General features: G+C 41.6%; 1 protein-coding gene across 11 annotated transcripts; it reads right to left on the reverse strand.

Moving 5' to 3' along the window:
- Nucleotides 1-7,629: 7,629 nt before the first annotated feature.
- On the reverse strand, nucleotides 7,630-26,739 carry cenpe (centromere protein E). 11 transcript variants are annotated; one of them, XM_029762782.1, is made up of 57 exons: nucleotides 26,597-26,738; nucleotides 26,183-26,292; nucleotides 25,998-26,087; nucleotides 25,282-25,400; nucleotides 25,078-25,197; nucleotides 24,183-24,264; nucleotides 24,009-24,076; nucleotides 23,853-23,927; nucleotides 23,710-23,761; nucleotides 23,496-23,583; nucleotides 23,280-23,409; nucleotides 23,040-23,159; nucleotides 22,786-22,938; nucleotides 22,546-22,687; nucleotides 21,702-21,777; nucleotides 21,304-21,610; nucleotides 21,152-21,208; nucleotides 20,227-20,394; nucleotides 19,932-20,006; nucleotides 19,729-19,797; nucleotides 19,495-19,626; nucleotides 19,189-19,366; nucleotides 18,920-19,074; nucleotides 18,238-18,531; nucleotides 17,994-18,140; nucleotides 17,797-17,910; nucleotides 17,634-17,717; nucleotides 17,399-17,515; nucleotides 17,088-17,306; nucleotides 16,884-16,991; nucleotides 16,583-16,795; nucleotides 16,417-16,479; nucleotides 15,765-15,863; nucleotides 15,447-15,608; nucleotides 15,128-15,349; nucleotides 14,768-14,851; nucleotides 14,565-14,681; nucleotides 14,260-14,472; nucleotides 14,055-14,162; nucleotides 13,757-13,966; nucleotides 13,577-13,672; nucleotides 13,397-13,480; nucleotides 13,194-13,310; nucleotides 12,889-13,101; nucleotides 12,640-12,717; nucleotides 12,158-12,238; nucleotides 11,913-12,050; nucleotides 10,595-10,789; nucleotides 10,289-10,504; nucleotides 9,972-10,184; nucleotides 9,657-9,860; nucleotides 9,385-9,561; nucleotides 9,170-9,282; nucleotides 8,916-9,013; nucleotides 8,690-8,825; nucleotides 8,282-8,598; nucleotides 7,630-7,868 (listed from the first exon to the last, which is right to left on the reverse strand). In XM_029762782.1, exons 1-57 carry the CDS (start codon nucleotides 26,650-26,652, stop codon nucleotides 7,789-7,791), a joined length of 7,752 nt encoding a protein of 2,583 aa, XP_029618642.1. In that variant the 5' UTR covers nucleotides 26,653-26,738; the 3' UTR covers nucleotides 7,630-7,788. The 11 variants fall into 11 exon arrangements, with proteins under 11 accessions (XP_029618642.1, XP_029618641.1, XP_029618645.1 ...); XM_029762781.1 differs by having other exon boundaries at nucleotides 12,640-12,723; XM_029762785.1 differs by lacking the exon at nucleotides 14,055-14,162 and having other exon boundaries at nucleotides 12,640-12,723; nucleotides 13,757-13,960; nucleotides 14,458-14,472.
- Nucleotides 26,740-26,952: the final 213 nt, after the last annotated feature.

Consider the following 26,952-nt stretch of genomic DNA (forward strand, 5'->3'; position numbering starts at 1 on the left):
GGGACACCAAACCAATCCAAATGTAGCATGCATCGTCAGAAAATGATTGAAACGTTACGAATTGCCAGTTCATGATTGATTTTGTTGCTCAAATTACTTTATTTTTTACCTTCCGAAAATACCTCTCATCTTTTGAGACAACTGGGTCCTCCCCTTCAGTGTAAAACTAAGCATGTCATTATGTTGACAATCATTGATGTACAAGTCATTTTGTATGCCGAACAACCCCAGGCAATATCTGTAGCCAAGTCAAACTGCGCGCAGTGCCAACGAGCACTGACCAATGAGAGGTAGGCCTATTTCTAAACTGACACATCTGAACCCAAGGCCCCAACCGCTAGGGGACCCTCATTGATATTGTTAGCCACTCTCACACAGATATAATTTTAACATGACATAAATGATGGCAAAATGTGTATAATTTCAACTACACCCAATGGCAACATTTTTAGAATTGAATTAAACTGCAATTTTATCTCTCCGACCCCATGGCAAAATGAGTTTAGTAGAATGCCTCTGGAGGGAAAAGCTGCCATTTTACCAGTTGTGCAATTTTTTTTTATTTTTTTGCACTGATCGTAACTTTATTTGTACATAACTGAAAAGAGCTTCTGGACATCAGAACAACTACCTCAATTTGGAGGAAGACTTCTACTTCAATGAGTCAGAGGTGAAAGACATATTGATTATCCCGGACCAGGCCCAAATCCCTGACACTCGAAGAAGGAGGAGACGGCGCTATAGAGGCCGGCGCTATAGAGGCCGGCGCTATAGAGGCCGGCGTGAGGGATAAATGTCAAGACTACATCGGAGAGTGGATAAACAGCCTCTACCCTCCATTCTGGGGAACGGGCAATCACTGGAGAATAAACTGGGTGAGTGCCGTTCGAGACTATCCTATCAACGATTACAATAGGTGTAGACCTTACAGTGAAATGCTTACTTACAAGCCCTTAAGCAACAATGCAGTTTTAAGAAGAAGAAAAAAAGTGTAAAAATAAATAAGAGTCAGTGTGCAGGGGTAGGGGTTAGTCGAGGTAATTGAGGTAGTATGAACATGTAGGTAGAGGTAAAGTGACTATGCATAAATAATAAACAGAGAGTAGCAGCAGCGTAAAAATGGGGATGGGGGACAATGCAAATAGTCAGTGTAGCCATTTGATCAGCTGTTCAGGAGTCTTATGGTTTAGGGGTAGAAGCTGTTAAGAAGCCTTTTGGACCTTTTGGACCTCTCTGCTACCGCTTGCCGTGCGGTAGCAGAGAGAACAGTCTATGGCTAGGGTGACTGGAGTCTATGGCAATTTTTTAGGCCTTCCTCTGACACCACCTGGTATAGAGGTCCTGGATGGCAGGAAGCTTGGCCCCAGTGATGTGCTGTGCCATACGCACTATCCTTTGTAGTGCCTTGCGGTCGGAGGCCGAGCAATTGCCGTACCAGGCAGTGATGCGACCAGTCTGGATGCTCTAGATGGAGCAGCTGTAGAACTCTTTTGACGATCTGAGGACTCATGCCAAATCTTTTCAGTCTCATGAGGGGGAATAGTCATTGTTGTGCCCTCTTCATGACTGTCTTGGTGTGTTTGGACCATGATAGTTTGTTGGTGATGTGGACACCAAGGAACTTGAAGCTCTCAACCTGCTCCACTACAGCCCCGTCAATGAGAATGTCAGTGTGCTCGGTCCTCCTTTTCCTGTAGTCCTCAAACATCTAGTTTGTCTTGATCACATTGAGGGAGAGGTTGCTATCCTGGCACCACACTGCCAGGTCTCTGACCTCCTCACTATAGGCTGTCTCATTGTTGTCGGTGATCAGGCCTACCACTGTTGTGTCAATGGCAAACTTAATGATGGTGTTGGAGTCGTGCTTGGCCATCCAGTCATGGGTGGGTCTGGGGTTTCTGGGATAATGGTGTTGACGTGAGCCATGACCAGCCTTTCAAAGCACTTCATGGCTACAGACGTGAGTGCTACGGGTCGGTAGTCATTTAGGCAGGTTACCTTGGTGTTTTTGGGCACAGGAACTATTGTGGTCTGCTTGAAACATGTTGGTATTACAGACTCGGTCAGGGACAGGTTGAAAATGTTAGTGAAGACACTTGCCAGTTGGTCAACACATGCTCGTAGTACACGTCCTGGTAATCCATCTGGCCCTGAGGCCTTGTGAATGTTGACCTGTTTAAAGGTCTTACTCATATCGGCATGATGCTCTCGTGCATGCTTCAGTGCTGTGTGCAATGTGTGCAGCCTCATGGGTCTCCCGGTCGCGGCCGGCTGCGACACAGCCTGGGATCGAATCCGGGTCTGTAGTGACGCCTCAAGCACTGTGATGCAGTGCCTTAGACCGCTGCGCCACACGGGAGGCCAAAACTTGAAACTTGAATGCAGAAAACATAGGTTGTGTTCCTCTGCTCAGACGTTGCTGACGCATTCCAGATCTTACAACGCCTGAATGGGTATTTCACTCATCAGCTAACCACATTATATGTTATAGCAATCTGGTGCTCGACGGCATAGTCGATGACATGGCACGCAATCATTGGTTGATGCATGCAATGTCTGAGCAGGGGATCAAAACCATATACAGGGGAACTGATGACCCAGGATAGATGACACATTGGAGGAATTACCATGAATTGGGGAGGGACGGAGAGGAATGGAGTTCCATCACAATATAATGTCCAAATCCAAATAGTACACTTGTAGTATTCAACCACATTTTGAACATCATAATACTTATTTACATAATATACATATTGGAGACAAATAACCAACACATTTTAGTTCATTTTGTTTCTTTTGGAAACCAGGGTTTTAAAAAGTCTAATTCAGCTCATGTAATCACGTCTCATTCTGGGATTGGAGCCCAGAGCAAATGGAAGATTTATACCCGGACAATTAGAAATTAAAACATTGCAATTAGTCATGCTACCAGTGTATGAGTTGGTGCTAAGAATAGAGCAAATGTAAAATCTTTACAATATTTTTCCTCTGACATGAAAACATGCCTTAAAGGAACAATATCAAGACATATTGTAAGTGAATATGAACAACAGTATTCAGACAGAATAGACAGAAGACTAGAGAGAAGAAACAGTATAGTATGACGTTCCTCCCACAAAATATTTTCAAAATGTTTTAACAATGAATCTGAGAGATAACTGGCCTGCCTGTCATGCAGCCTCCCTGACATGTCTGAAAATTGTTGTTGTAATTCAACTGAACAACATTTCACTGTGATGAGGAGATAGAATGCCAAGTCATTCTTTCTTCCTTTCCCATCCCTGTAACGATTTCACTCAGGAATTTAGAGCACTGGGTTTCATTTGTAAAAAAAAGATTCATCTCTGAAAATAAATTGACTGGGATTCTTATTTCAGAGATTAAGATATTTTCTGCTCTAATCTTTTTCAGCAAAGTATTACAGTAAGCTGCTGTTGTGTATTTATTATCCCATGTAAAGCCAAATACACACAAAGTTTCAATTACCTCCCTAGTGTAGCCTATGCATTCCCATTTATGTTGCAGAAAAAATCTTACATGACCCATTTTCCACTCAAGGCTATTTCTGCGGGCATGTGATTCGGCAGTTAAGAGGATGCAAGGCATGCAGAATGATCAAAGTTATATTTGTGTATTTCCCAAAACAAGTGTTATTTCTAAGTGTGTATGGGGAGGAGTAACTTGTTGCGTGTTATTCTTTAGGCACTGGGAATTTACATTTCTAAATATGACAATAATTATAAGGAGACACATTTTTGGGTTATCTATTTGTGTGCATCAGTATTACATATTGTCTCAAGAGTAGGGTTGCAAAACTACTGGTAATCTTCAGTAATTTTTGTAATTTACAGAAAATGTATGGCAATCTATTGTAACTTTGGTCATTTATACCTGAATAACTTTTAAAACATTTATTTATATATAGTATAATTTTTGTATGTATCTGAGTCAATATTATCCACAAGTTTATAGTAGATAAACCATATGGTTCAACAGAAAATAGCCTTGTTAATGAAAAATGCATCTAAATCAGCAATGGCATTATTTTCAATGCAACTCTTGCAACTAATTACTTTTTCACAACTGCCACCAGTTTTATGCCAAAACATTTACAATAAATGCATATTGACATAGTTAAATAAATAAGAGTCTAAAAAAATAATTTAAAGGATATTTCATGCCGAAACCCTCACAAACACCAATGGTACACACTAAATTGATGGTTTATATTTATGTTTTACAACTTAGCCATTCTGTTTTTTTTTATTTTTTTAAATCATCTTATTTCATTATTTCATACATTTTAAATGTGATAAGGCCACACAGAGGGCCCAAGATAGTTACAGACACCTGTGATAATCTGAAGTACCCAAAAGGACAACAAAGAGAGATAAGATAACTCCCAAAGTGACATGCCTAAAATAATAAAACATAAAATACCACCTGCTAGTTTCTGGGTCAATAGTCCCCAAATGTAATGATGAATGTACTTTTATTCCACATGTCACTTACTCCTCAGTCACAAGTTCACAACAAACATTTCTAAAGGCAACAGGGCCTTTTTTGTTTCCCAAAGCGACCGTGCATGCATGGTCACCTCACTCTGCGACCAGCACTGCCTCCAAATTGTCTCCCATGAAACTTTAATGACTGTCTGTGACTGAGCCCTGAATAATTGAACAAGGGAAAGGCCTTTCCTGGATGAATCCCACTGTAACACATTATGTAAATATATAAGAATACAATTAGGCAAAATAAAGAAACATTGGAAAGTAGTGGTGGGCTGCAGAAGAGTGGATAAAACTGACACTCTGGCTTACTATAATTACAATGAGGGCTACTCGGACAGCTTGTGCTCAGGGAATATCTGGTTCAGGCTTATAATTACCTTAAGAAGGTCTCCATTATTCTCTTCCATGTTCATACCAAGGTCTGTCCTTGTTCTCACTAATTGTGTTCCATCTTCTTGTACTGCATAATATGAGAAACAAACTGTAGAAAAGTGGCAAACTGCGTTTCTTGAACAGTCACTTCTGTTCAAATGTCAACAGGCTCGCAGTCTCATGGCTCATTCAAAGCCAGTCAGTCATTTCCTTTTAGCTGGTGCAGTCATTAGGTTATAGACCTGTACTGGATGATGAGTATGCAGGGCTCAGACACTGGAACCTGTCTCTTTGAGTACAAATTAAGCCATGTATATCAGTATCTCTAGATCTGGCATCTTTACTTCCCTTCCGTCTGGGAACCTGCAATCAAATTACCTTTGATGTGTTACAGCACTCTCTACAAGTTATTACTCTTCTGTCCTCACAACCGAGAGAGCAACGGGAAGAACGTGATTACGGACTGTGTGCAGTACTTGGAGAAAAACACTCTCCAAGTTAACCTTTCTTCATTTAAATGTGAAGCCATGCAGAGGAAGTGACCAAAAGAATGTGGCCTTGGGGCAGCTACTGAGACCCGAGTCTAAGTAGACCAATTCAGGCCTCCCGTTTACCTGCACAAACAGTTGTTTAGACGAATTCAGAGTTTCATTCTGGCATGTCGCTTAAGGAGTAGTTCAGGATGTTTGTACTTGTTAGATGGTTCCTTGACCTGAAAGTAAGCAGACTATGTGCCAAAATAACTGAACCATGGATTAACTTTTCTTTAAAACCACAAACTAACCATCAATGGAAGTGATAGGGGCATGTATATAGAAATCTACACCCATTGAACTTTTCACATTTTGCTGCCTTAAAATATCTAAAAAGGGATTACATTTACATTAACGTCATTTAGCAGATGCTCTTATCCAGAATTATCTAGATTTTTCCTAGAGATCAACGCCACATTTTCAGTGACTTGGGTCTTAACTTTTTCTCAGATTTGCTCCTTTCATATTTATTTTGATCCTGACAAACCTCTGTCCCTGCCGATGACAAGTATACCCATAACATGATGCGGCCACAATACTTGAAAATACCAAAAAATTGAACAGCTCAACTTCTGAAAACCTAACCCTGGGATAGGGTTTTATTTTTCTGCAGGACAATTACAAAAAAAGAAAATGCAGAAGACAGAATGGATTTCCAAGAGGTGTTGAGTGTTCCTAGCACACAAGGCTGCTGAAGGGAGGACAGCTCATAATAACAGCTGGAATTGAGCAAATGGAATGGCATCAAACAGATGGAAAACATGTGTTTGATGTCATTCTACTCCAGCCATTACCACAAGCCCCTCAATTAAGGTGCCACCAACCAGTGGTGGAAAAGTACCCAATTCTCATAGTTCAGTAAATGTAAAAGACACCTTAATAGAAAATCAGAAAAAGTCACCAAGTAAAATATTACTTGATTTAAAGTCTGAAAGCATTTGGTTTTAAATAGTACTTAAGTGCCTCTTGGTAGGCAGTCATTGTAAATAAGAATTTGATCCTAATTGACTTGCCTAGTTAAAGGTTAATTAAAAAAAAAAAGTTAAAATGTCAGTTAAAATTCCATTTAATAAGCAAACACCACCATTCTCGTTTTTAAAACGTATGGGTAGCCAGGGGCACACGTCGACATTTACAAACGAAGCATAAGAGGCATTAGGGAGGTTCTCTTGATCAGTGCGTGATTTGGACTATTTTCCTGTCCCGCTAAGCGTTCAAAATGTAACGAGTACTTCTGGTTGTCAGAGAGTAAAAAGTACATATTTTCTTCAGGAATGTAGTGAAGTAAAAGTTGGCCCCCCCAAAAATGTGGCTAAGGTTTAAATATTACTGCCCATCAACAATCTCCAACCATATTGGAGCCTGAGAAATTGACAAAAACAATGGCTGTTGCCCTAAGAAGTTGGTAGAATCTTAATGCAAATGATTCATAGCTGAAATGGCTGCAGAAGGTGCATCCAGCAAGAATAAACTCATCTAATTATGATATTTCAGTGTTTATTTTGTTAATTTGGAACATTCTATAACTTTCCTTCACTTTGAAAATGTAGGTAGGTTGCGTAGATCTGTAGGAAAAAACAACTTAATCCCTTTATAGATTACATTTTAAGGCAGAACATTTTTTTTTAAAGTTCACGGTGCAGACTCTATAGGCACAAAGCAAATCACCTAAAATCAACTCAATATTTGGTTACCTGTAACTTAGGTGCATGTAAATAAATTTAAAAAACGATCACTTCCGTTGATTGTTCTTTTGTGGTGGCTAAAGTCAGCAGAAGTTGTCGTGGCTGTTTAAAGAAAACCGAACCATGGATTAGTTTCCCCTGGCCCAGACTACTTTCGGGGTGAAGAACCATCTAACAAATTGGGAAAATCCTGAACTATTCCAGTAATTACCCTAGTGATCCTCCATCTCTGGAATTGTCAAAAGGGATATCAGTTACATTTTTAAACTGTGGATTTAGAAAGCTCTTCCAATGATGAGTCATGAATGGACAATCTCCTCAATCAAAAACAGCAATCTTTAGTTCAAAAATAGTCTGAAAATTATTAAATGGGAGAAACTGAACATCAAGACCACCTTGCATAGAGAATGTTTCAAATCCTCCATTGTCAAAACATGGCAAATCTTAAACAAAACGGTGCAAGCATGCCATCTGCTGTTATGTCATAACATTTGAAATTGCAAGTCATATTACAAAAAAGAAAGCTGGTTGAGTTGAGTCTTATTCAAGAAACAGCTCTTTATTTTAAACAATAAAACATGCAATCAAATTGATCAAAGCTAAAATTGACTGACATACAATTGAAAACATTGAAAATATTTCCAACGTTGAAAAATAGACAATGATTAGTACAATTAGGTAAAACATTTACTGTTGTTTGCATACATCAGATTGCTTTGGTGACAGAGGCCACCATTCGTCCTTCTTATCCACACTTGCGCTTGCATCTGAAAAGATAAGACCAAATCAGCCAAAACAATACTAAATCAAAAACAATGCAGAACCAAAGCGAGCCTGGTATAGGTTATAATACCAAAGATAGAGTTAACATTAGTAACAGTGATGAAGTGTTATCACAATTTTGTTACCAACCCTTATGATACCTTACTCCATTACACCAGTATGTGACATTAACAGCCAGATGAGGTGTTTGTGCTCCAACTAGCAATAACACTTTTATCCAAAACACACAGATTACACCAATTACCCTCTTCTGCACTTCCAGCAGCCTCAATTTCTGATATGGGAATACCCGCAACCTCTGGTAAAACATGTAATTTCATTAAGGCCAACTGCTGTTGGGTGACTGGATACAAACTGAAATTGTAAGGTAAAGTCAAGTAAATTTGACCGTAGTTACCTTGAATGGTTCCAAGGTTGGAGTTATCAAAAAACTGCTTGGGACAGTTGATCGACATGGATTCAGAGCCTGGACGGACATCGAAGAACTTGCTCTTGGGAGAGTCGAGGAACTTCTTGGGAGAGTCAATTAACCTCTTGGGAGAGTTGAGGAACCTCTTGGGAGAGTTGAGGAACTGCTCAGAATTCATGGGAAGGCGGTGTTTTGTAGGAGTACATGGAGACAGAGGCTTGTCTACCACGTCCCTCTTATTCTCCTTCAGCTTAATTGCTCTAGCCTTCCACTTTGTGATCTCTCCTTGCTGAGTGGACACAAGGCTGTCAAAACAGAGACAAACTGCAGAGGTCAGTGATATGAGCTCGCAAGAAACGTCAAAGCATTACAGTAATCTTACAGATCCATCTTCACCTCTCCAATTCAGAAATTTTGCTCTGTAGCCTTTTCAGTTCCTCCTCAAGTTTGTTCTTTTCAAGGAGAATGTTGCTTTGGACCATGCGTCCTCTGGCGGTTATCAGTCTGGCATGCAGATCCTGTCCCTCATTGACTGCAATAGAATTAAACATCTCAAATTAGGGCTCATCTAAATATTAACTTGCTGTTTTGGGGTCATCTCAAATTCTATTAATAGTTTTACATGACTGTTCTCCCTCCTGTTGTGATCTTCTCAGAGTCTCCTTCAGCGTCCTCAGAGCGTCCTCCTTGTGGTTCAGGACTGTCGTCATCCTCAGTAACCTGAGGGGAACAAATGCAGAACGTCCTAAACATGCATCTTTTCCAATGACTCCGGGAGAGACACTCAAATTCAGCAGTGGTACAAATCAGACAAACAAAGAAAGAACACAAATTTCTATGACATAGGAGGGCATGATTAAAGAAATTAGGCCCTACTCTTCCTGGTGTTTAGAGGATGATGCAGTCATCTCCAACTCCATTTTCAAAAGTTTAGCCTTCAGCTCTTCAAGCTCAAGAGCACTAGGTGATGCTCTTCTCTTAGCCAGAACCTATACCCCAAAAATAAACAACTTTATACAGTATTGAACACATCCAACATAAAATACAAATAAAAGCTCAGGGGTGAAATTCCACCTTGCGCCAAACCTTACTTCCGTCTCTCTGAGTTTCTCTTTTAGGATTTGAATGGAGCCCTCCCTGTCCTTGACTTGTGCACAAGCATCCTGAAGCTCAGTTTGTAGTAGCTGGGTGGCTTGTTTGTTGTTTGAGACGTTATCAGCAGCTTTGATCTGGTCTTCTTCCAGCTGCTCAACTCTCATCTGCATTTCCTGCAAACAGAAAACATACCTATAGTAAACTAATCACAGGTTCACTTAGAAAAATGGAAATCATCCATGAGATTGAAAACTGGTTAAAATGGTACCTTGATTTCCCCATCCAACTGCTGACGTTGCAGGGCAAGTTGCTGGTTGTCCCTCAGCAGGTCAGCTTCAGTCTTGACGGGGGCACGCTCCAGTATCTGCAGTAGAGTAGAGGTCTTACTCCTCTCTTCTTTCAGCTGACTGTCAGCCTGTGCTCGAACCACGCCTAGCTCTTTGAGCAGACCACAGCGCTCATCTCGCAATCCCTGCAAGGCAAGAGGAAAAACCATTCAGACAAACCATGATCAACCTCAGCGATACAATTGACATTCCGTATGTGGTAACTAAGACTGGAGATTATTGATGGGGTTAACTACCTGGAGAGCCAGTGTGTTGGCCTGTGCCAAAGCAGAGCGCCGGGCCAGCTCTCGCTCCAGGAAGTTCTCCACTGCTGCTGAGTCCGGTGAGTGGACCATGCATAGAGCATTCAGCGCCTCGTTGCTCCTCTCTCGCACCCTCAGCTCCTCTGACACTGCTGCTGGGTGAGTGGCCAGGCTCTCCTCAAGCTTCTTCAAAACACTGTTCATTTTCTTAGAACATGATACAAGACAATTAGTTTCACAGTATAAAGATATATTTTCTGTTTCATTTTACAGACAAAACCAAACTATGCAGTAATGTGAGGCCCACCCACCTGGAGGTAATCTTCTCTCCTGTCCAACAGCTCTGACAGTCTCTCGTCCCAGACTCCAAGGAGGTCATTCTCAACCACCTTGACTGAGTGACTGGGTGCCTGGGCTCTACAGAGGAGCAGGTCCTGCATTCTCCTCTCCTCAAATACAGCCAAGTCATTCTGAACCAGGGCTTCAACATGGGTTTTGTAATCCTTGGCACACAGCTTCAGCAGCACCTAAAATGATTTCACTCAATTTAGCAAAAACGGTTTACTATTGCAGTTAAACTTTAAATAGCAACTATGACAAAACGTGATTATTCGTACCTTTGTATCCCACACCCCGTTAGTGATCTGGACTGTAGATCTATTGATATTGCTATAGATCTTTTTTGTGGGCTTTGGAAGAAGGGGCAACAGTTTCTGTATCATGACTTCTTCAACTTGTGTGACACCAACCAGGGGCCCATGTCCAGGCTTAGAAGCACCATCGATTACAAGCTGGAGCCTCACGAGGGACACCTGGGATAGAATAATTGCTTTTATTATGCTGCCATCGAATCGAGCATTTGTAAAGGACTTTGAAAGATACATTGAACAAAAATATAAAAACACAACATGTAAAGGGTTGGTTCCATGTTCCAGATGCACAAAATAATTATTTCATGGACAAATTTGTTTATGTCCCTGCTAATGAGCATTTCTCCTTTGCCAAGATAATCCAACCATCTGATAGGTGTGGCATATCAAGAAGCGGATTAAACAGCATGATCAATACACAGGTGCACCTTGTGCTGGGGGCAATAAAAGGCCACTAAAATGTGCAGTTTTGTCACATAACGCCACAGATGAGGGAGCATGCAATTGGCATACTGACTGCAGGAATGTCCACCAGAGCAGTTGCCAGAGAATTTAATGTTCATTTCTCTACTATAAACTGCCTCACAACCGCAGACCATGTGGATGGCGTCGTGTGGGCGAGCAGTTCGCTGATGTCAAAGTTGTGAACAGAGTGCCCCATGGTGGCGGGGGTTATGGTATGGGCAAGCATAAGCTACAGATAAACACAATTGCATTTTATCGATGGCAATTTGAATGCACAGAGATACCGTGATGAGATCCTGAGTTCCATTGTCGTGCCGTTCATCCGCCGCCATCACCTCATGTTTCAGTATGATTATGCAGTCACAAGGATCCATACACAATTCCTGGAAGCTGAACATGTCCCAGTTCTTTCATGGCCTGCATACTCACCAGACATGTCACACATTGAGCAGGTTTGGGATGTTCTGGATCGAAGTGTACAACAGCGTGTTCCAGTCAATATCCAGCAACTTCGCACAGCCATTGAAGAGGAGTGGGACAACATTCCACAGGCCACAATCAAAAGCCTTATCAACTCTTTGCGAAGGAGATTTGCCTCATGCAGCGCGACACATGGTGGTCACACCAGATACTGACTGGTTTTCTGAGCCACGCCCCTACTTTTTTATTATTCTTATTATTTTTTTAAAGTTATGTTTTCCCAGTCATGAGCAATCCATAGATTAGGGCTTCATTTATTTAAACTGACTGATTCCCTTATATGAACTGCAATTGCTGCGTTTACATTTTTTGTTCAGTATAAAATCAAGTTCTAGCCCACCTGGAGCTTCTGCATTGAAGCTTCCAGTCTGGAGCGCAGTCCCTCTCCTGCCCTGGTGCTACAACAGCTGGTGCTCTGCTCCAGGTTATAGATCTGCTCTGTCAATATGGAGATGGTTGCGTTCGCATCACTAAGCATCTGGAATGGAGGGGAAAAGTTCATTTGAAAAATGCCACAGCAATTTCAGACACAGCAGAAGGAATTACTTGTTACCCAATACAATGAAAAACAATACAATGAAAAACCTTGTGTGAGGTGTCTGCTTCGACTTTGAAGTGAAACTGTCCTTCTTTGAAACCTTTACATTCCTCCTCCAGCTGCTTCATCTGAAGGAAACGCAACGTAAACATTTAAAGCCATTTTAGCCAAAACCACATGTACCAAAACCTCATTCAAGCTTGGTTCCTGGCTCACTCACGTTATAAATCTGCTTCTCTGAGTTCAGAACAGTAATACAGACTCTCAGCATGTCTATACCGTACTGAAGGTTGTTCTTCAGCTGGCTCCTTTCATCTTTCACAAATTATCTTTGTAAAGACAGGGTTGTTTCTTTTATAGTTGATATAGTTTAACTACGACTCACTTGTTGTTCGCTCTCAGCCTGCTGTTGTGAGTTCAGGTGTTGCTGTTCTAATGTCCTCTGGGGCGAGATTACGCCTTTTAAAATTCTATCTATAAACATGCAAATGTTAAAACTAATACAGGCCTATAAATAATACTGACTCACCATCTCCATATTTTCCTGCAGGTCTCGCTGAATCTGGGCCCTCTCATCTCTCATGTGTATGCCTTCTTCCTCTAGCTGCTGCATCTGAACAAAACAGTAAACAAGCAACTGAGACACCATCACCTGGATGAGTAGAGGCTTTTACTGACTTGGGCTGTTTGTTGTTCCTCCTGGACTTTGGTTCAAAGAAATCACATTCATGGGTCAAATAAATCATGTTAATTTCTTGAGAATTTAAGTCAAACTCACCATCTCCACTTTGTCCTCCAGGTCTCTCTTGAGCTGGTTCCTCTCCTCTCGGATTCCCTCCAGTATCTCCTGGAGCTGGTCTCTCTCTCCAGTCAGTGAGGTCACAGTAGAGAGCAGCTTCTCCAACTCCTCTGCATGATTCTGAGAGCTGTCTGTCTTCTCAGACAGGAAACGCTCTCGCACAGACTCAAGCTCCTCATTCAGCTGCTTAGCCTTTATCAGGGGGGGAAACAGGTGAAATGTTTCATCAATATGCATGTGATCTGAAGAGGCAACATGTCAAAAAGGAAAAAAAGGCTATTAACCTGCTGTTCTAGAAGAGACTCCTTCTGTAAACTTTGGCTCTCAAGGTCAGAGTTCACTTGTCTCTGTTGTCTGAGCTCCTCTTGGATGGAATGGAGAAGTCCCTGAGTCTCTGCAGCCTGGAATAAAGCTAACGTGTTAGACTTGGAGCACACTTCAATGTCAGAGGGCTGGTTAACTGGAAAACATTTGGCCATGGCCTCACCATCTCCAGATTTTCTTGCAGGTCACCCTTCAACTGACACCGCTCCTGTGTCATGGTTTCCAGTTCCTCTCCTAGCTGCTGTAGCTGTACAAAAGTTAAACATTTAAATACAAATGAAACTTATCCAGTGTTTCAACTATATTCAAACATCACCATATACAATCACAGACAGAGACTAACTTGTTGCTGAAGTTGAGCTTCTTGATGTTCCCTCTCAGTCTGTTGCTCTGAGTTCAGATGTTGCTGCTGTTTCAACTCCTCCTGGACTTTGATGGACTGGTTTAAAGATATCACATATTCATGGGTTAAATAAGTAATAAAAATCAACAATGTGATTGTAGAATTTAAGTCAAGACTCACCATCTCCACATTGTCCTCCAGGTCTCTCTTGAGCTGGTTCCTCTCCTCTCGGATTCCCTCCAGTATCTCCTGGAGCTGGTCTCTCTCTCCAGTCAGTGAGGTCACAGTAGAGAGCAGCTTCTCCAACTCTGCATGATTCTGAGAGCTGTCTGTCTTCTCAGACAGGAGACGCTCTCGCTCAGCTCGCACAGACTCAAGCTCCTCCTTCAGCTGAAGAGTAGGTTAGCATTCATATTAGAATCTGCACTTCGACTGATGTGACAATGAATTCTGTTGTGCAAGTAAAAGCAGATTTTACCTGACTTTGCAGCTCCTCTAGATTTGCAGTCTCCATAGGTTTCATATTTTCCTCTTGATGGTGTATCTTTTCAAGTGCCACCCGTAGCTCCTCCTGATTTTCAATCATCTGCAAAAATATAAAATGTAAAACTTGTAATATAAAAAGCTTCTGATTGCAATTAGTGTGAGCATTGTCTAAACATTGTGTGTAATCTTTCACTTACCATCTCCACATTGTCCTCCAGGTCTCTCTTGAGCTGGTTCCTCTCCTCTCGGATTCCCTTCAGTATCTCCTGGAGCTGGTCTCTCTCTCCAGTCAGTGAGGTCACAGTAGAAAGCAGCTTCTCCAACTCCTCTGCATGATTCTGAGAGCTGTCTGTCTTCTCAGACAGGAGACGCTCTCGCACAGACTCAAGCTCCTCATTCAGCTGCTTAGCCTTTATCAGGGGGGGAAACAGGTGAAATGTTTCATCAATATGCATGTGATCTGAAGAGGCTACATGTCAAAAAGGAAAAAAAGGCTATTAACCTGCTGTTCTAGAAGAGACTCCTTCTGTAAACTTTGGCTCTCAAGGTCAGAGTTCACTTGTCTCTGTTGTCTGAGCTCCTCTTGGATGGAATGGAGAAGTCCCTGAGTCTCTGCAGCCTGGAATAAAGCTAACGTGTTAGACTTGGAGCACACTTCAATGTCAGAGGGCTGGTTAACTGGAAAACATTTGGCCATGGCCTCACCATCTCCAGATTTTCTTGCAGGTCACCCTTCAACTGACACCGCTCCTGTGTCATGGTTTCCAGTTCCTCTCCTAGCTGCTGTAGCTGTACAAAAGTTAAACATTTAAATACAAATGAAACTTATCCAGTGTTAACTATATTCAAACATCACCATATACAATCATAGACAGAGACTAACTTGCTGCTGAAGTTGAGCTTCTTGATGTTCGCTCTAGGTTCAGATGTTGCTGATGTTTAGGTTCTGTATGTACTTGTATGATCCAGGGGGAACGCATATTCCTTTCACATCCCCTCACAGCTTGACGCGCCAATCTACACCCCAAAAATGGCCTTCCCAAGGGTACAACAGTTAAGACTCACCATCTCCACTTTGTCCTCCAGGTCTCTCTTGAGCTGGTTCCTCTCCTCTCGGACTCCCTCCAGTATCTCCTGGAGCTGGTTTCGCTCTTCAGTCAGTGAGGTCACAGTAGAAAGCAGCTTCTCCAACTCCTCTGCATGATTCAGAGAGCTGTCTGTCTTCTCAGACAGGAGACGCTCTCTCTCATCTCGCACAGACTTCAGCTCCTCATTCAGCTGCCTTATCTTTGGGATTTGGTTTGGAGATAAAAAAATATCTTCAACCTGCACATTGGTTGCATTTAGGTAGTGCATCGTGGCGACAACTGACTAAGAACCTCACCTGGTTTTGCAGCTCTCCTAGACAGGATGTATTCTCTGGAGCATTTATGTTGTTCAATCTTGTCTCAACATCTGCATTTTGAGTCTGAAGTTGTTGGATTTTCCCCTGTAGCGATTTGATCTTCTCTTGAGCCTCCCTTAGTTCCTCTTGATTCTCAATCATCTAAAACAATGGTTCAAAAATGAATTGCATTAACATGCACACATTTCAAAAAGTAGAGTAAGAGCAGATTACTGATTCAAATCTTTGTGCAACAAGCACATTTCAATCTCACGTCAATTATGAATAATGCAGTGTGTGTGTGTAACATTTCCTCACCATCTCTACATTGTCCTGAAGGTCAGTCTTCAGCTGGCTCCGCTCCTCTTTAACAGCTTCCAGCCGCTCCTCTAACTCCTTCACTGCCTCTAGTTGAATCTATCGGCAACAATGTAAAGCAATAATTAATAAACAAATACAGTTGAAACATGGTGTTCGGCATCACCTGAATATACACAACATTAAGAACATCTTCCTAATATTGAGCTGCACCACCCACCGCCATTTGGGCCCTCAGAACAGCCTCAATTCGTCGGGGCATGGACTCTACAATATATCGAAAGTGTTACATAGGGATGTTAGCCCATGTTGACTCCAATGCTTCCCAAAGATGTGTCAAGTTGGCTGGACGCCCTTTAGGTGGTGGACCATTCTTGACACACACATAAAACTGTGGAGCTTGAAAAACCCAGCAGCGGTGTAGTTCTTAAATATTTTGTCATGCCATTCACCCTCAATGGCACACATACACAATCTTTCTCTCAAGGCTTAAAAATCTTTCTTTAACCCGTCTCCTCCCCTTCATCTACACAGATTGAAGTGGACTTACCAAGTGACATCAATAAGGGATCATAGGTTTCACCTGGTTAGTCTATGTCATGAAGAGGTGTTCTTAATGTTTTGTGCACTCAGTGTATAAACAATGACTTACCTGCAAACGTAGGTCACTCTCCTGATGTTCTCTATGGGGCTGGTGTGCCGAGTTCAGATGTTGCTGTCGAACAAATACATGTATTCTGTCAATCCACATGGATACGCAAAATATGATAAAGCAGAAAATATGGATTTCAATAGATATAAAAGCAACTCCGACTCACCATCTCCACTTTGTCCTCCAGGTTTCTCTTGAGCTGGTTCCTCTCCTCTCGGACTCCCTTCAGTATCTCCTGGAGCTGGTTTCGCTCTTCAGTCAGTGAGGTCACAGTAGAAAGCAGCTTCTCCAACTCCTCTGCATGATTCTGAGAGCTGTCTGTCTTCTCAGACAGGAGACGCTCTCGCTCAGCTCGCACAGACTCAAGCTCCTCCTTCAGCTGAAGAGTAGGTTAGCATTCATATTAGAATCTACACTTCAATTGATGTGACAATGAATTCTGTTGTGCATGTAAAAGCAGATTTTACCTGACTTTGCAGCTCCTCTAGATTTGCAGTCTCCATAGGTTTCATATTTTCCTCTTGATGGTGTATCTTTTCAAGTGCCACCCGTAGCTCCTCCTGATTTTCAATCATCTGCAAAAATATAAAACGTAAAACTTGTAATATAAAAAGCTTCCGATTGCAATTAGTGTGCATTTTCAAAATAGTGTATTTAAATCATTCACCCACCATCTCCACATTGTCCTCCAGGTCTCTCTTGAGCTGGTTCCTCTCCTCTCGGATCCCCTCCAGTATCTCCTGGAGCTGGTCTCTCTCTCCAGTCAGTGAGGTCACAGCAGAGAGCAGCTTCTCCAACTCTGCATGATTCTGAGGGCTGTCCGTCTTCTCAAACAGGAGACGTTCTCTCTCAGCTTCCCCAGACTCAAGTGCATCACTCAGCTGCCTCATCTTTGAGGAGAAAAAAAAGAGGGTAAGATCTAATTGTTTTATTACAAAACAATTGAAGAAACATACTACTAAAATGAAACAGTCAAATTAACCTGCTGTTCTAGAAGAGACTCCTTCTGTAAACTTTGGCTCTCAAGGTCAGAGTTCACTTGTCTCTGTTGTCTGAGCTCCTCTTGGATGGAATGGAGAAGTCCCTGAGTCTCTGCAGCCTATAGAGGAGAGAGTCATATCACATTAATATAACTGACACTTCATGTTTTTGTTTACAGTTAGCTACACCATCAAAGTGCAGCGGTTAGATGAACAAAAACACGGACATGGCCTCACCATTTCCATATTTTGCTGCAAGTCACTGTTCAACTGGCTCCTTTCCTCTGTCATGGCCTCCAATGCAGCTCGTAGTTCCTGTATCTGTGCAAATGACGAAGATAACAATTTTAATTTTCCATTTAAAAAATGATCCCTGGCCATAACTTATAAAGACACTGACTTGTAGCTGATGTTGATCATCTTGTTGGGCACATGACTGCTGTTCTGAGTTCAGATGCTGTTGCCGTTTTAGTTCTGCCTGGACTTGTATCACCTCCTCACTCAGCTGCCTTATCTGAAGTACAAATTAACCAAATAAATTGTAAATACCTACTGTAAGGAGACAGCTGAAATTAGTTGTTTTGAGAGGCACTGCACCTGATCTTGGTGTTCCTGGGATAAATTGTCATATTTTTCCTTGGATGATTCACTCTCAGCAAGCTTCTCCTCCAACTCTTTCATGACTTGTTGCATTCCACACAATTGGTCTTCAATTGATGCGCGATGCTGTTCATTCTCCTTCAGCTAAATAAAAAATACATTGTTGGAGGACAGCCTTGCAGAAGATTCAACAAACACATTCAAGATCATGTGATTTAACAAGGACCAAAGACCAATTTACTCTCAGGCTGGACTCTTCCACAGTAGTCAGAAGCTGACTGTTCTCCACAGAGGAGCGCGCCAAGTCCTTACGGAGAGTCTCCAGTTGCTCAGTGATGTCGGTGCACTGCTGGGTTAGGTCGTTTTCCCTCAACTCTGCTTTGCTCAGGTCATCTTGAAGTTTGACTAGCTGCTCCTGGGAGCTCTGGGCAAGTTCTCTGAATTGATGAGCTTCCTCCTCACTGCAGGCCTTAGCAGACACCAGCATGTCTCTCTCTTTTTGGACGGCACAGAGCTCCTCCGTGAGATCACATACCTGAACAGCCAGAGGACATTAATTAAAAGAGAAGACTTCTCTTAAAAAAGACAAGTCTCTGTTGCTCTACGTCAGGGATCATCAACCAATTTTTTTATTGGGCGGATGGTCAGGGGGCCGGAACATAATTTGTAGGCAACAAATTGACTGCAAGAAGCCCAGAACAATCATTTATTACATCTCTCTATTATGTGTGGGAATACATTGGAACAGAATCCCAAAATTAAAATCAGTTGAACATGATTTGCTGGTGTTTTTACCATATTCTATGTCCAACATTATTTAAAAAAATAATATATATCATTCATATATATATTTTTTACAATACTTGAGCAACCAAATTATAAACATTTGGGGAACTGTTCTACATCGTATCAAACAGGTTTACCTGCTTCATCAAACTGTTCACTTTATCTGGAAGATCCTGCAGTGCACTCAAATCCTCGATCTTAGCTTGTAGGGTTCTCTCATCTTCATGAGACTTGTCCAGCTCTTTCTTCAGGACAGCAACTGTTTTCTCAAGTTCAATGCTGTCTATGAGATCTAAGCAAAAAGAGGACGCCCCATGTTAGATAGCTCATTCAATAACTACATGGCAAATAAATGAAAGGCTGGAGAAGAGGAAATACTATACAAAAGACAACCAACACTACAAACTTTTGGGAACTTTTCCATCCAGAAGAGTAGTAAGCTTGGTGTTCTCCTCAAAGGCTCCCTGTAACTCCCTCTGAAGGTCAACCTGCATCTTTTTGAAGCTCAATTTTTCTGTCTCCAACTGATGGCGAAGCCCATTCACCTGAGCTTCCATCCTCTCATAGCCAGCAGTTAGTGTCACCTGAAAGCAAGGCCAGAGCATAAAGTTAGGGCTAATACAACATGATAATGGTCAATCTATGGAGTGCAGTTTGCATTTAAATACAGGCTGCAAACTGACATATTGGCACTGAAGTAGGGGAAACTTACAGCCCTCTCTTTGAGTGAGATATTTTCACTGCGCAGGTGGGCCCACTCCTTCTTAGTGTCACGGCTCAACCCCTCAGCATCGTCCAGAGAGCGTCGCAGCTGCTTCACTTGTTGGACCAAGTCAACGTCACTCTTAAGAGAAAAGTATGATGGCTATGTTACACCAGCGTGGTGCTGCAACATCACCCATTGTGAACACGTCCAGAACAAATCAATTAGCAAAAATGAATGTACCGATCTTTGTAGTTCCTCTGCCCAGTCGCCTTTCTTTTTCAGCTCCTCGGACATTGCCACCAGATTAGCCTAGGGATGGATCAGATTTGGCAAATCAGGCAAACAGCCATGCGACCCAGCACTCATTGACAAAACAGACCCACATACAATACATCTTGTTAGATGCACCTTTTTGCTTCTGCCTAAACATTTTGTAGTTTTACCTCAAGCTCTTGAGATTTGCGTCCCGAGACCTCCATGGCCTTCTTTAAGGAGGAAATGTCATTCAGTAGTTCTTTCTGTAGGGTTAATAAATGCAATGAGTGCAAAGCTACAAACCAACAAGGGAGCATTTCAGAAGTGCTAGTCATCTTAATGACTTCTAAAAAGGCCCTAAGATATATTTATGTGCTTGCAATTGGCTTATACCATACATAGCCCATTCCAATTTTAATTACTACATTGAAATAAGTTATAAAACTTTGACATCTCTAGGCAATCTATGCAGCAGTCTATAACCTCATATTCTCTTTTGCTCTCCTCTTCCAAAGAATTGAACTCATCCATCTCTTTCTTCTCCTCCATCTCCTGAAGAAGTGCAGCCTTTTCTTTTTTCAAGTTTTCAGTCTGTTCCATTAGGATGTTGAGCTCCTGCTTGAGATAATCACGCTCAGTAGCAACCATTTCCTGTCAACAGACAGCATGGTGAGGTGAGTGTATTCATAAAAAAAAATTAAAAAAATAAAAAAGTAAAAGATAGATAGATAGTAATTTCCGGACTATTGAGCGCACCTGAATATAAGCCACACCCACTGAATTTAAAAAAAAAAAAATATATTTTGAACATAAATAAGCCGCACATGATTACAAGCAGCAGGTGCCTACCGGTACATTGAAACAAATTTACACAGGCTTTAACGAAACACGGCTTGTAACAAAAATAAATAGGCTTTAACGAAACACGGCTTGTAACAAAAAATTTAAAATGAGCAGTAAACAGTAGCCTACCAAGAAAGTCATTGCTCCAGACCAAGCTCCCGTGCAGCAGCTCTATTTCCTTTTCCAACAGCCAGATCAATCGCCTTCAACTTGAAAGCTGCATCATATGCATTTCTCCGTGTCTTTGCCATGAGGGTGAGAAAATGACTACCGTAATCAGAATGATGGAAAGTTTCAGCGCGCTCCATTTAATCTAAACAGTAAACAAAAAAGTTGTTTGACCTGAACCCGTTCGGCAATTTCATTGGTCTAATGAAAGCTTCATGCCGCCAAAAAAACTGAGCACATCACAGAATGTTTTTATTTTTTTTATTTTTTAAATTTGAAAGCGGGAAAAATCCACATATTAGCCACGTCATTGTTTAAGCCGCGAGGTTCAAAGCATGGGGAAAAAGTAGCGGCTTATAGTCCAGAAATTACAGTATATATAAAAATAGCTATATACCTTCTCAGACACCAACGTCTCACAGAGTTGAATGGTCTCTTCAAATCCCTTTTTCATCTGTAAAAAAATGAGTTATACATTTTTTGCATTTAGATTAAAGGATTCAATATTCTGCACAATAAAACAGTGAGAAGGAATTGGTGATCACCAACCTGCTCCTGTGCATCAGCAGGCATTTGAGACTTTTCTAACTGCTTCTCCAGTTCAGCAACCTTCATCTCAAAAGTCTCCACTTCCTCCATGTCTTCCTGGTTCTGCTGAGTCTCCTTTTCCAGCTGTGCATCAGCAGGCATTAGTGACTTTCCTTCTAGCTGCTTCTCCAGTTCTGCAACCCTCCTCTGAAAAGTCTCCACTTCCTCCATGGCCTCCTGCTTCTGCTGAGTCTCATTTTCCAGCTGGAGCTCCAGGCAGGACACCTTCTCAGACAATTTGTTCAGTTGGTTTGGAGATAAAAATTCACTAGAAAATAAGAGAATGCAAGAACATGAGTATGAAGGACAACAAGCAGTAAGGAATGTGTAAAGATAAAATGGCAATAATCCATGTTCACCTTTCTGCAAAACCACGCACAGTCAGATTGCTCTGGTTCATCTCCATGTCAAAGGTAGAATCAAACTCATCGCCATCTGTGAATACACAAACAAAAAACAAACAAGCAATTGATCAGGATTCATGTACCAGTACAGCCAGTGCTTGACTTGGACTGAAATAGGTTCCGGTACTACTTTTGGGTGCTGGTACTGTTTAGGTGCAAGAGCTCCACAATATACTATTTCTTTTGTATTTTACCTCCCCTTTCTCCCCAATTTTGATATTGTCTGAGCACTGCAAGTCCCCAACAGGCTCGGGAGAGGCAAAGGTGGAGTCATGCGTCCTCCGAAATGTCACCCGCGCTCCTTATCACCCGCACCAATAGGTCAGAGGAAAGAATGTTCAACTGGCGATCTGAGTCAGCTTACAGGCACCCGGCCCGCCACAAGGAGTCACTAGGGCGCGATGAGCCAAGTAAAAACCCGCCCATCCCCGACAAAACCCTCCCCTAACCCAGACGACACTGGGCCAATTGTGAGCCATTCTATGGAACTCCCAGCCATGGCTGGTTGTAGCACAGCCCGTGAATGAACCCGGGTCTGTAGCAAGCCTCTATCACGGCGATGCAGTTCCTTAGAAGGCTGTGCCACTCGGGAGGACTGCTTCACAATACTTTTAATCTAAAATTGTATAAGAGGAACAGGAGCTCAAGCAGTAGAACATTTTAGGTGCCGGTACTTCGCTCCATTGAGCTCCTGCCCAAGTCAAGCACTGAGTATGGCAAAATATGGCATACCGTATATAGCAGAGTAAAAGCTATCACTGAGATTGGTATTAAGTATATTTTTCCTATGCGTACTTACCTTCATTCTGCTCTGTCAAGACAGACATATCAGCCTTTCTTTTTTTGAAAAAAGGCTCAGCAAAGCTTAGGTCAGATTCTCCAGCATGGTGGAAGGCAGGTGATGGCAGTTTTCCACCCCACGTAACCCTACGTTTCGGCATCTTTACAAACAGACATGGTTAAACATAAAAAATAAAATAAGTACTAAAATAAAGGAATAAGGCATCAGATCCTAGTCTGCAGGGCACTAAAAGTCTACCTTTTTGATGGTAACGAAGTTTGACGAAGTGACTAGAAGTTTGGTTAAATTCTTAATCCTGTCCTCTTGTTCTCTTTGGAGCTGATCCTTCTCTTGCAAAATCTGGGACAGAGTCTCCTTCTCTGTCGCGGTTGTTTGAGTGACTGATGAGACCTAAGGCAGTGTACAAAAATAAAAAGTTGAATTTACAAATACTTGAAGGAGAGCCGGCAACATTTCTAAAGAACCCCAATAGCCGGTACAGGTAGACTTGCCTCATGAAGTCTGCGCTTGAGGTCCACAATTTCATTTCTGTATCTTCTCAGAAGGGCTCCGTCATCAGAAACCTCTGTGACATGTGGATCATTCTTCATGTTCTTTGCTGCACTAGCAAACTAGGTTGTAGAGATGGGCAGTTGATTAGATAAGAATGTAACATTTGTCTGATATTAAAACATTTAAAAATAAGGATTTAAGATGGAAGTCTGACAACAACAAAAAAAAAAGTCACCCACTTGAAGAGTGCTAAGTGTTTCTTCCAGAGTAACTGGGGTGATGGTGCAGATGATGACAGTTTTTGCATTTCCACCCAGGGAATTTTGGAGAATGCGGGTGAGTTTACTGTCCCGGTAGTTAGTGAAACCCCTGAATGTATGGATAAAATGACTTTAGTGAACATTAAACACATGGCATAAGTTAAACTAAAAAAAGTATAAATAACTAACACGTACTTCTGGGTTTCATCAGACAGTTTCTTGATCACTTGACCGAGGGTGAACAGGCTGCGATTTATATTACATCCTTCTTTGAAACGTGTACCTACAATATCAGTTGTCAAAAGTCTCACAAAAATACCACAAGCAACTGAAATCGACCACCAAATGAAGGTTGTTCAGATTCCGATATTTCACACTGTTACATTAGCACAGGTATCAAACCACTTACCTTCAGCACCTGTTTGACTTGCTCTCTCAGCCCCAGCCAGGTCAACCAAATTCTACATGAAAATGAAGAGACTGGTAAGAAAAAATACAAAATGGAGGACCCATATCTGAGATCACAAAACACACTTGACTGTGGCAGCTTACCAAATGGGACACAATAATGGCGCTGTCTGGATTTTCACCAGATGCAGAGTCACCCCTGTCACGATTCTCCAAGATCTAAGAAAAAGCATCAGCATTATCTCCAGCACAGATACCAGAAACGCATTGTCTATTGTGATGTATAACAAAATGTCTCACCATGCGGAAAATTGTGTGCGAACGACTGCTTCGCTGGTTCATTTTTGTCTTTCCATAATGGCGATTCTCTAGCGGATACATTTAACATCAAATAGAAGTGTCAGTATGTTATTCAAGCATACATAGACTATACTTAGTCTAGCATGATGGCTGAAATAAGGAAGAGTATTTTACTTTCTCCTTTTCTAATCCACGCAAGGGCTTGCTCAGGAGATGTCACCAGTTCCTCAGTTAGGTCAGCTACATAGACATTTTTCTGCAAAGACAGGCATTTCACCATTTATTCCACCATTCAAAATACCAGGGTTGTAAACAGTCCAAAGTTGCAAAACGTTCTGTTTTGCAACTAAAACAAAAGAGTTTCTATTGGACAAATTAAGGTGGGTTCTAGGTCTCGAAAAACCTTATCTGGAGATGAACTACAATTATGAAGCTGTGTTTTAATGTTTGGAAACGTCAATAATCGTCGCTAGAAACGGTTTTCGAAATGTATGCTGATATGCCCCTTATCTTTCATATCAGCAAGAAACAATCTTTCAAATAAAAAAAGATACACCTACTGAAGCAGTTTTGCACAGATCCATATGCTGTGTGCCTCCAGTTGACAAAATATACTTCCCCCTCTGTTACACTTACACACGTGTTCGGGGCACGCTAGATTGCCAATTAGCACAGGAGCCTATGCCTTCTGTCAGTCTTCCGTAAACAAGCGCTGTAACATGGAGATATGGCCGTGTGGGAACACTAACCATAAAAATGGTGTGTAGTAATTTAACCTTTTTTTTGCTGATATGAAAGATATGTTCCCAAAACTGTACCGCAAGCGATGCGTTTTGACATTCAGAAAGAGAGTTGGGACTCTTAACAAAACTCCCTCGGCCAGAAGATACTGTCGTCAATAGGCGCTAAAAGGTAGTTAGCGTCTATGAATGGGTTATGTAGGTCCATCCCGGTTTCGTTCACTTTGAGAAACATTTTTCACAAGAATCAGTGTAATGAATACACCCCAGTCATATCTTTATTATCGTCTAACAGTTATATTGTCTTACAATATATCCATCAAACTTACATTGTTTCCCTCTCGGATCTCTAGAGGTTTCCTTTTCCAACTGTCACAGAGCAAATCTGTCACTGTTTCATTGTAGATCTCCAAGTATGACACCCTCAGGAGGAACTCCTTTTTTGGACACTAAAGTAAAAATTAAAGCAAACCACTTACAACACTAAACATGTGCAAATGATAGAAAATAAACAACCTACTACTACTACTCACAGTTTTTATAGTGTGGAAGACATCCTCCATGGCAAGGGGTATAACTCCTGGAGTAAGAGAACTCCCCATCATAGTGAAAGTCTTTCCAGATGAAGTTTGTCCATAAGCAAATATTGTTCCTGAGAAAATAAATGTATGCCACTTAATATATGTCAACAAACAAATTAACCCAATAGAGATTTCAAATACAACTATAGTGTTACTAAATAGTGTTCATATAGCCAGCCGCATACCACCCTACATCCCACTGCTGGCTTGCTTCTGAAGCTAAGCTGGGTCGGTCCCTAGATGGGAGAGCAGATGCTGTTGGAAGTGGTGTTGGAGGGCCAGTAGGAGGCACTCTTTCCTCAGGTCAAAAGAAATATATCCTAATGCCCCAGGGCAGTGATTGGGGACACTGCCCTGTGTATGGTGCCGTCTTTCGGGTGGAACGTTAAACGGGTGTCCTGACTCTGTGGTCACTAAAGATTCCATGGCACTTATCGTAAGAGTAGGGGTGTTAACCCTGGTGTCCTGGCTAATTTTCCAAGCTGTCCCTCATACGGTCACCGAATCACCCCCAGCTTACAATTGGCTCATTCATCCCCCAGGTCATTGCAGTAAATGAGAATGTGTTCTCAGTCAACTTACCTGGTTAAATAACAATAGAGTTATGGTCAAAAATACTATAATCTGAGAAGATAATGTATTGCACTTGTTCACAATCCCTCCCTTACCATTATAACCTTCAACAGTGGAGACAACAAGAGGCTTTGCAAGTTCCTGGTACAGCTGCAGAGTTGTTTCTTCAGCTCTAAATACACGGTCTGTCAGGGAAACAAATCAGACACAGAAGTGATTGCCTGCACGTTCAGACACAGTATGGCAGACAACATTCATCCTCGCCTTTTTGAAAGCTCACCAAAACTGAAGTTCTTGGTAAGATTTCCATCGTCAACCTGATGAATTGTCTTCTTATCCGTTTTCCAATACAACTTGACTGGCTCGGCGCTTTCTGCAGCAGTTTCCTCCCTACGACGAATATAACGAACGTTAGACAGATATCCGCAAATAAAGCTAGGCAACGTTAACTAGCAAGCTAATTTCTCAAATGTATCAGTTATTATAAAATGTAGATGACATAAACCATAACATTATCCAACGTTGGCTTTGTTAGCTTACTAGCTAACGTTAGATGAATTAGCCATTTGCCAGCGCTAACCAGCTAGCGAATGTTACGATACCTAACGTTACTCACAATTGCTAGCTTATTCTTTACTAATGTTAGCTAGTAAGCCAGCTAGCTATATTTAAAAAGTTCAGAAAATATCCTCACCTTTCTATCAGAGGTCGAACCCGTACACAGACTTTGACAGCAGATTCCTCTAACATCGTATACAAATTTAAAAAATAAGTCCCTTTCACTCGATGAATAACGTTAGCTTTCTGGCTAGATTCAAAAGTTGAGTTTGAAAATGTGCGCAATGTCTTATCCTTTGTTTTCATTGGACGGCGTCATAATTCGGAAGGCTGCACATTACAGCAGTGGGGGTTCCGAGGGTAGTGGGATTTTCATAACGCGCTCACTGCATTTACAAAAATATATATACAAATATTGATAACACTAGTTAAAATATTAAGCTATGAACAAATAAGATTTAAAAAAATAACGTTACTTACTCACAAGATATA

The sequence above is a fragment of the Salmo trutta genome, chromosome 9 (assembly GCF_901001165.1).
Source record: "Salmo trutta chromosome 9, fSalTru1.1, whole genome shotgun sequence".
Classification (NCBI taxonomy): domain Eukaryota; kingdom Metazoa; phylum Chordata; class Actinopteri; order Salmoniformes; family Salmonidae; genus Salmo; species Salmo trutta.

Excerpts from the sequence above, each read along its gene's own strand:
- cenpe (XM_029762781.1), bottom strand. The coding sequence starts at position 26,652 with ATGTTAGAGGAATCTGCTGTCAAAGTCTGTGTACGGGTTCGACCTCTG. Across the intron at positions 19,367-19,494 it reads TCTCACTCAAAGAGAGGGCT|GTGACACTAACTGCTGGCTA; the intron begins GTAAGTTTCCCC and ends CCTTGCTTTCAG. Across the intron at positions 16,796-16,883 it reads TAGAGGAGCTGCAAAGTCAG|CTGAAGGAGGAGCTTGAGTC; the intron begins GTAAAATCTGCT and ends CCTACTCTTCAG.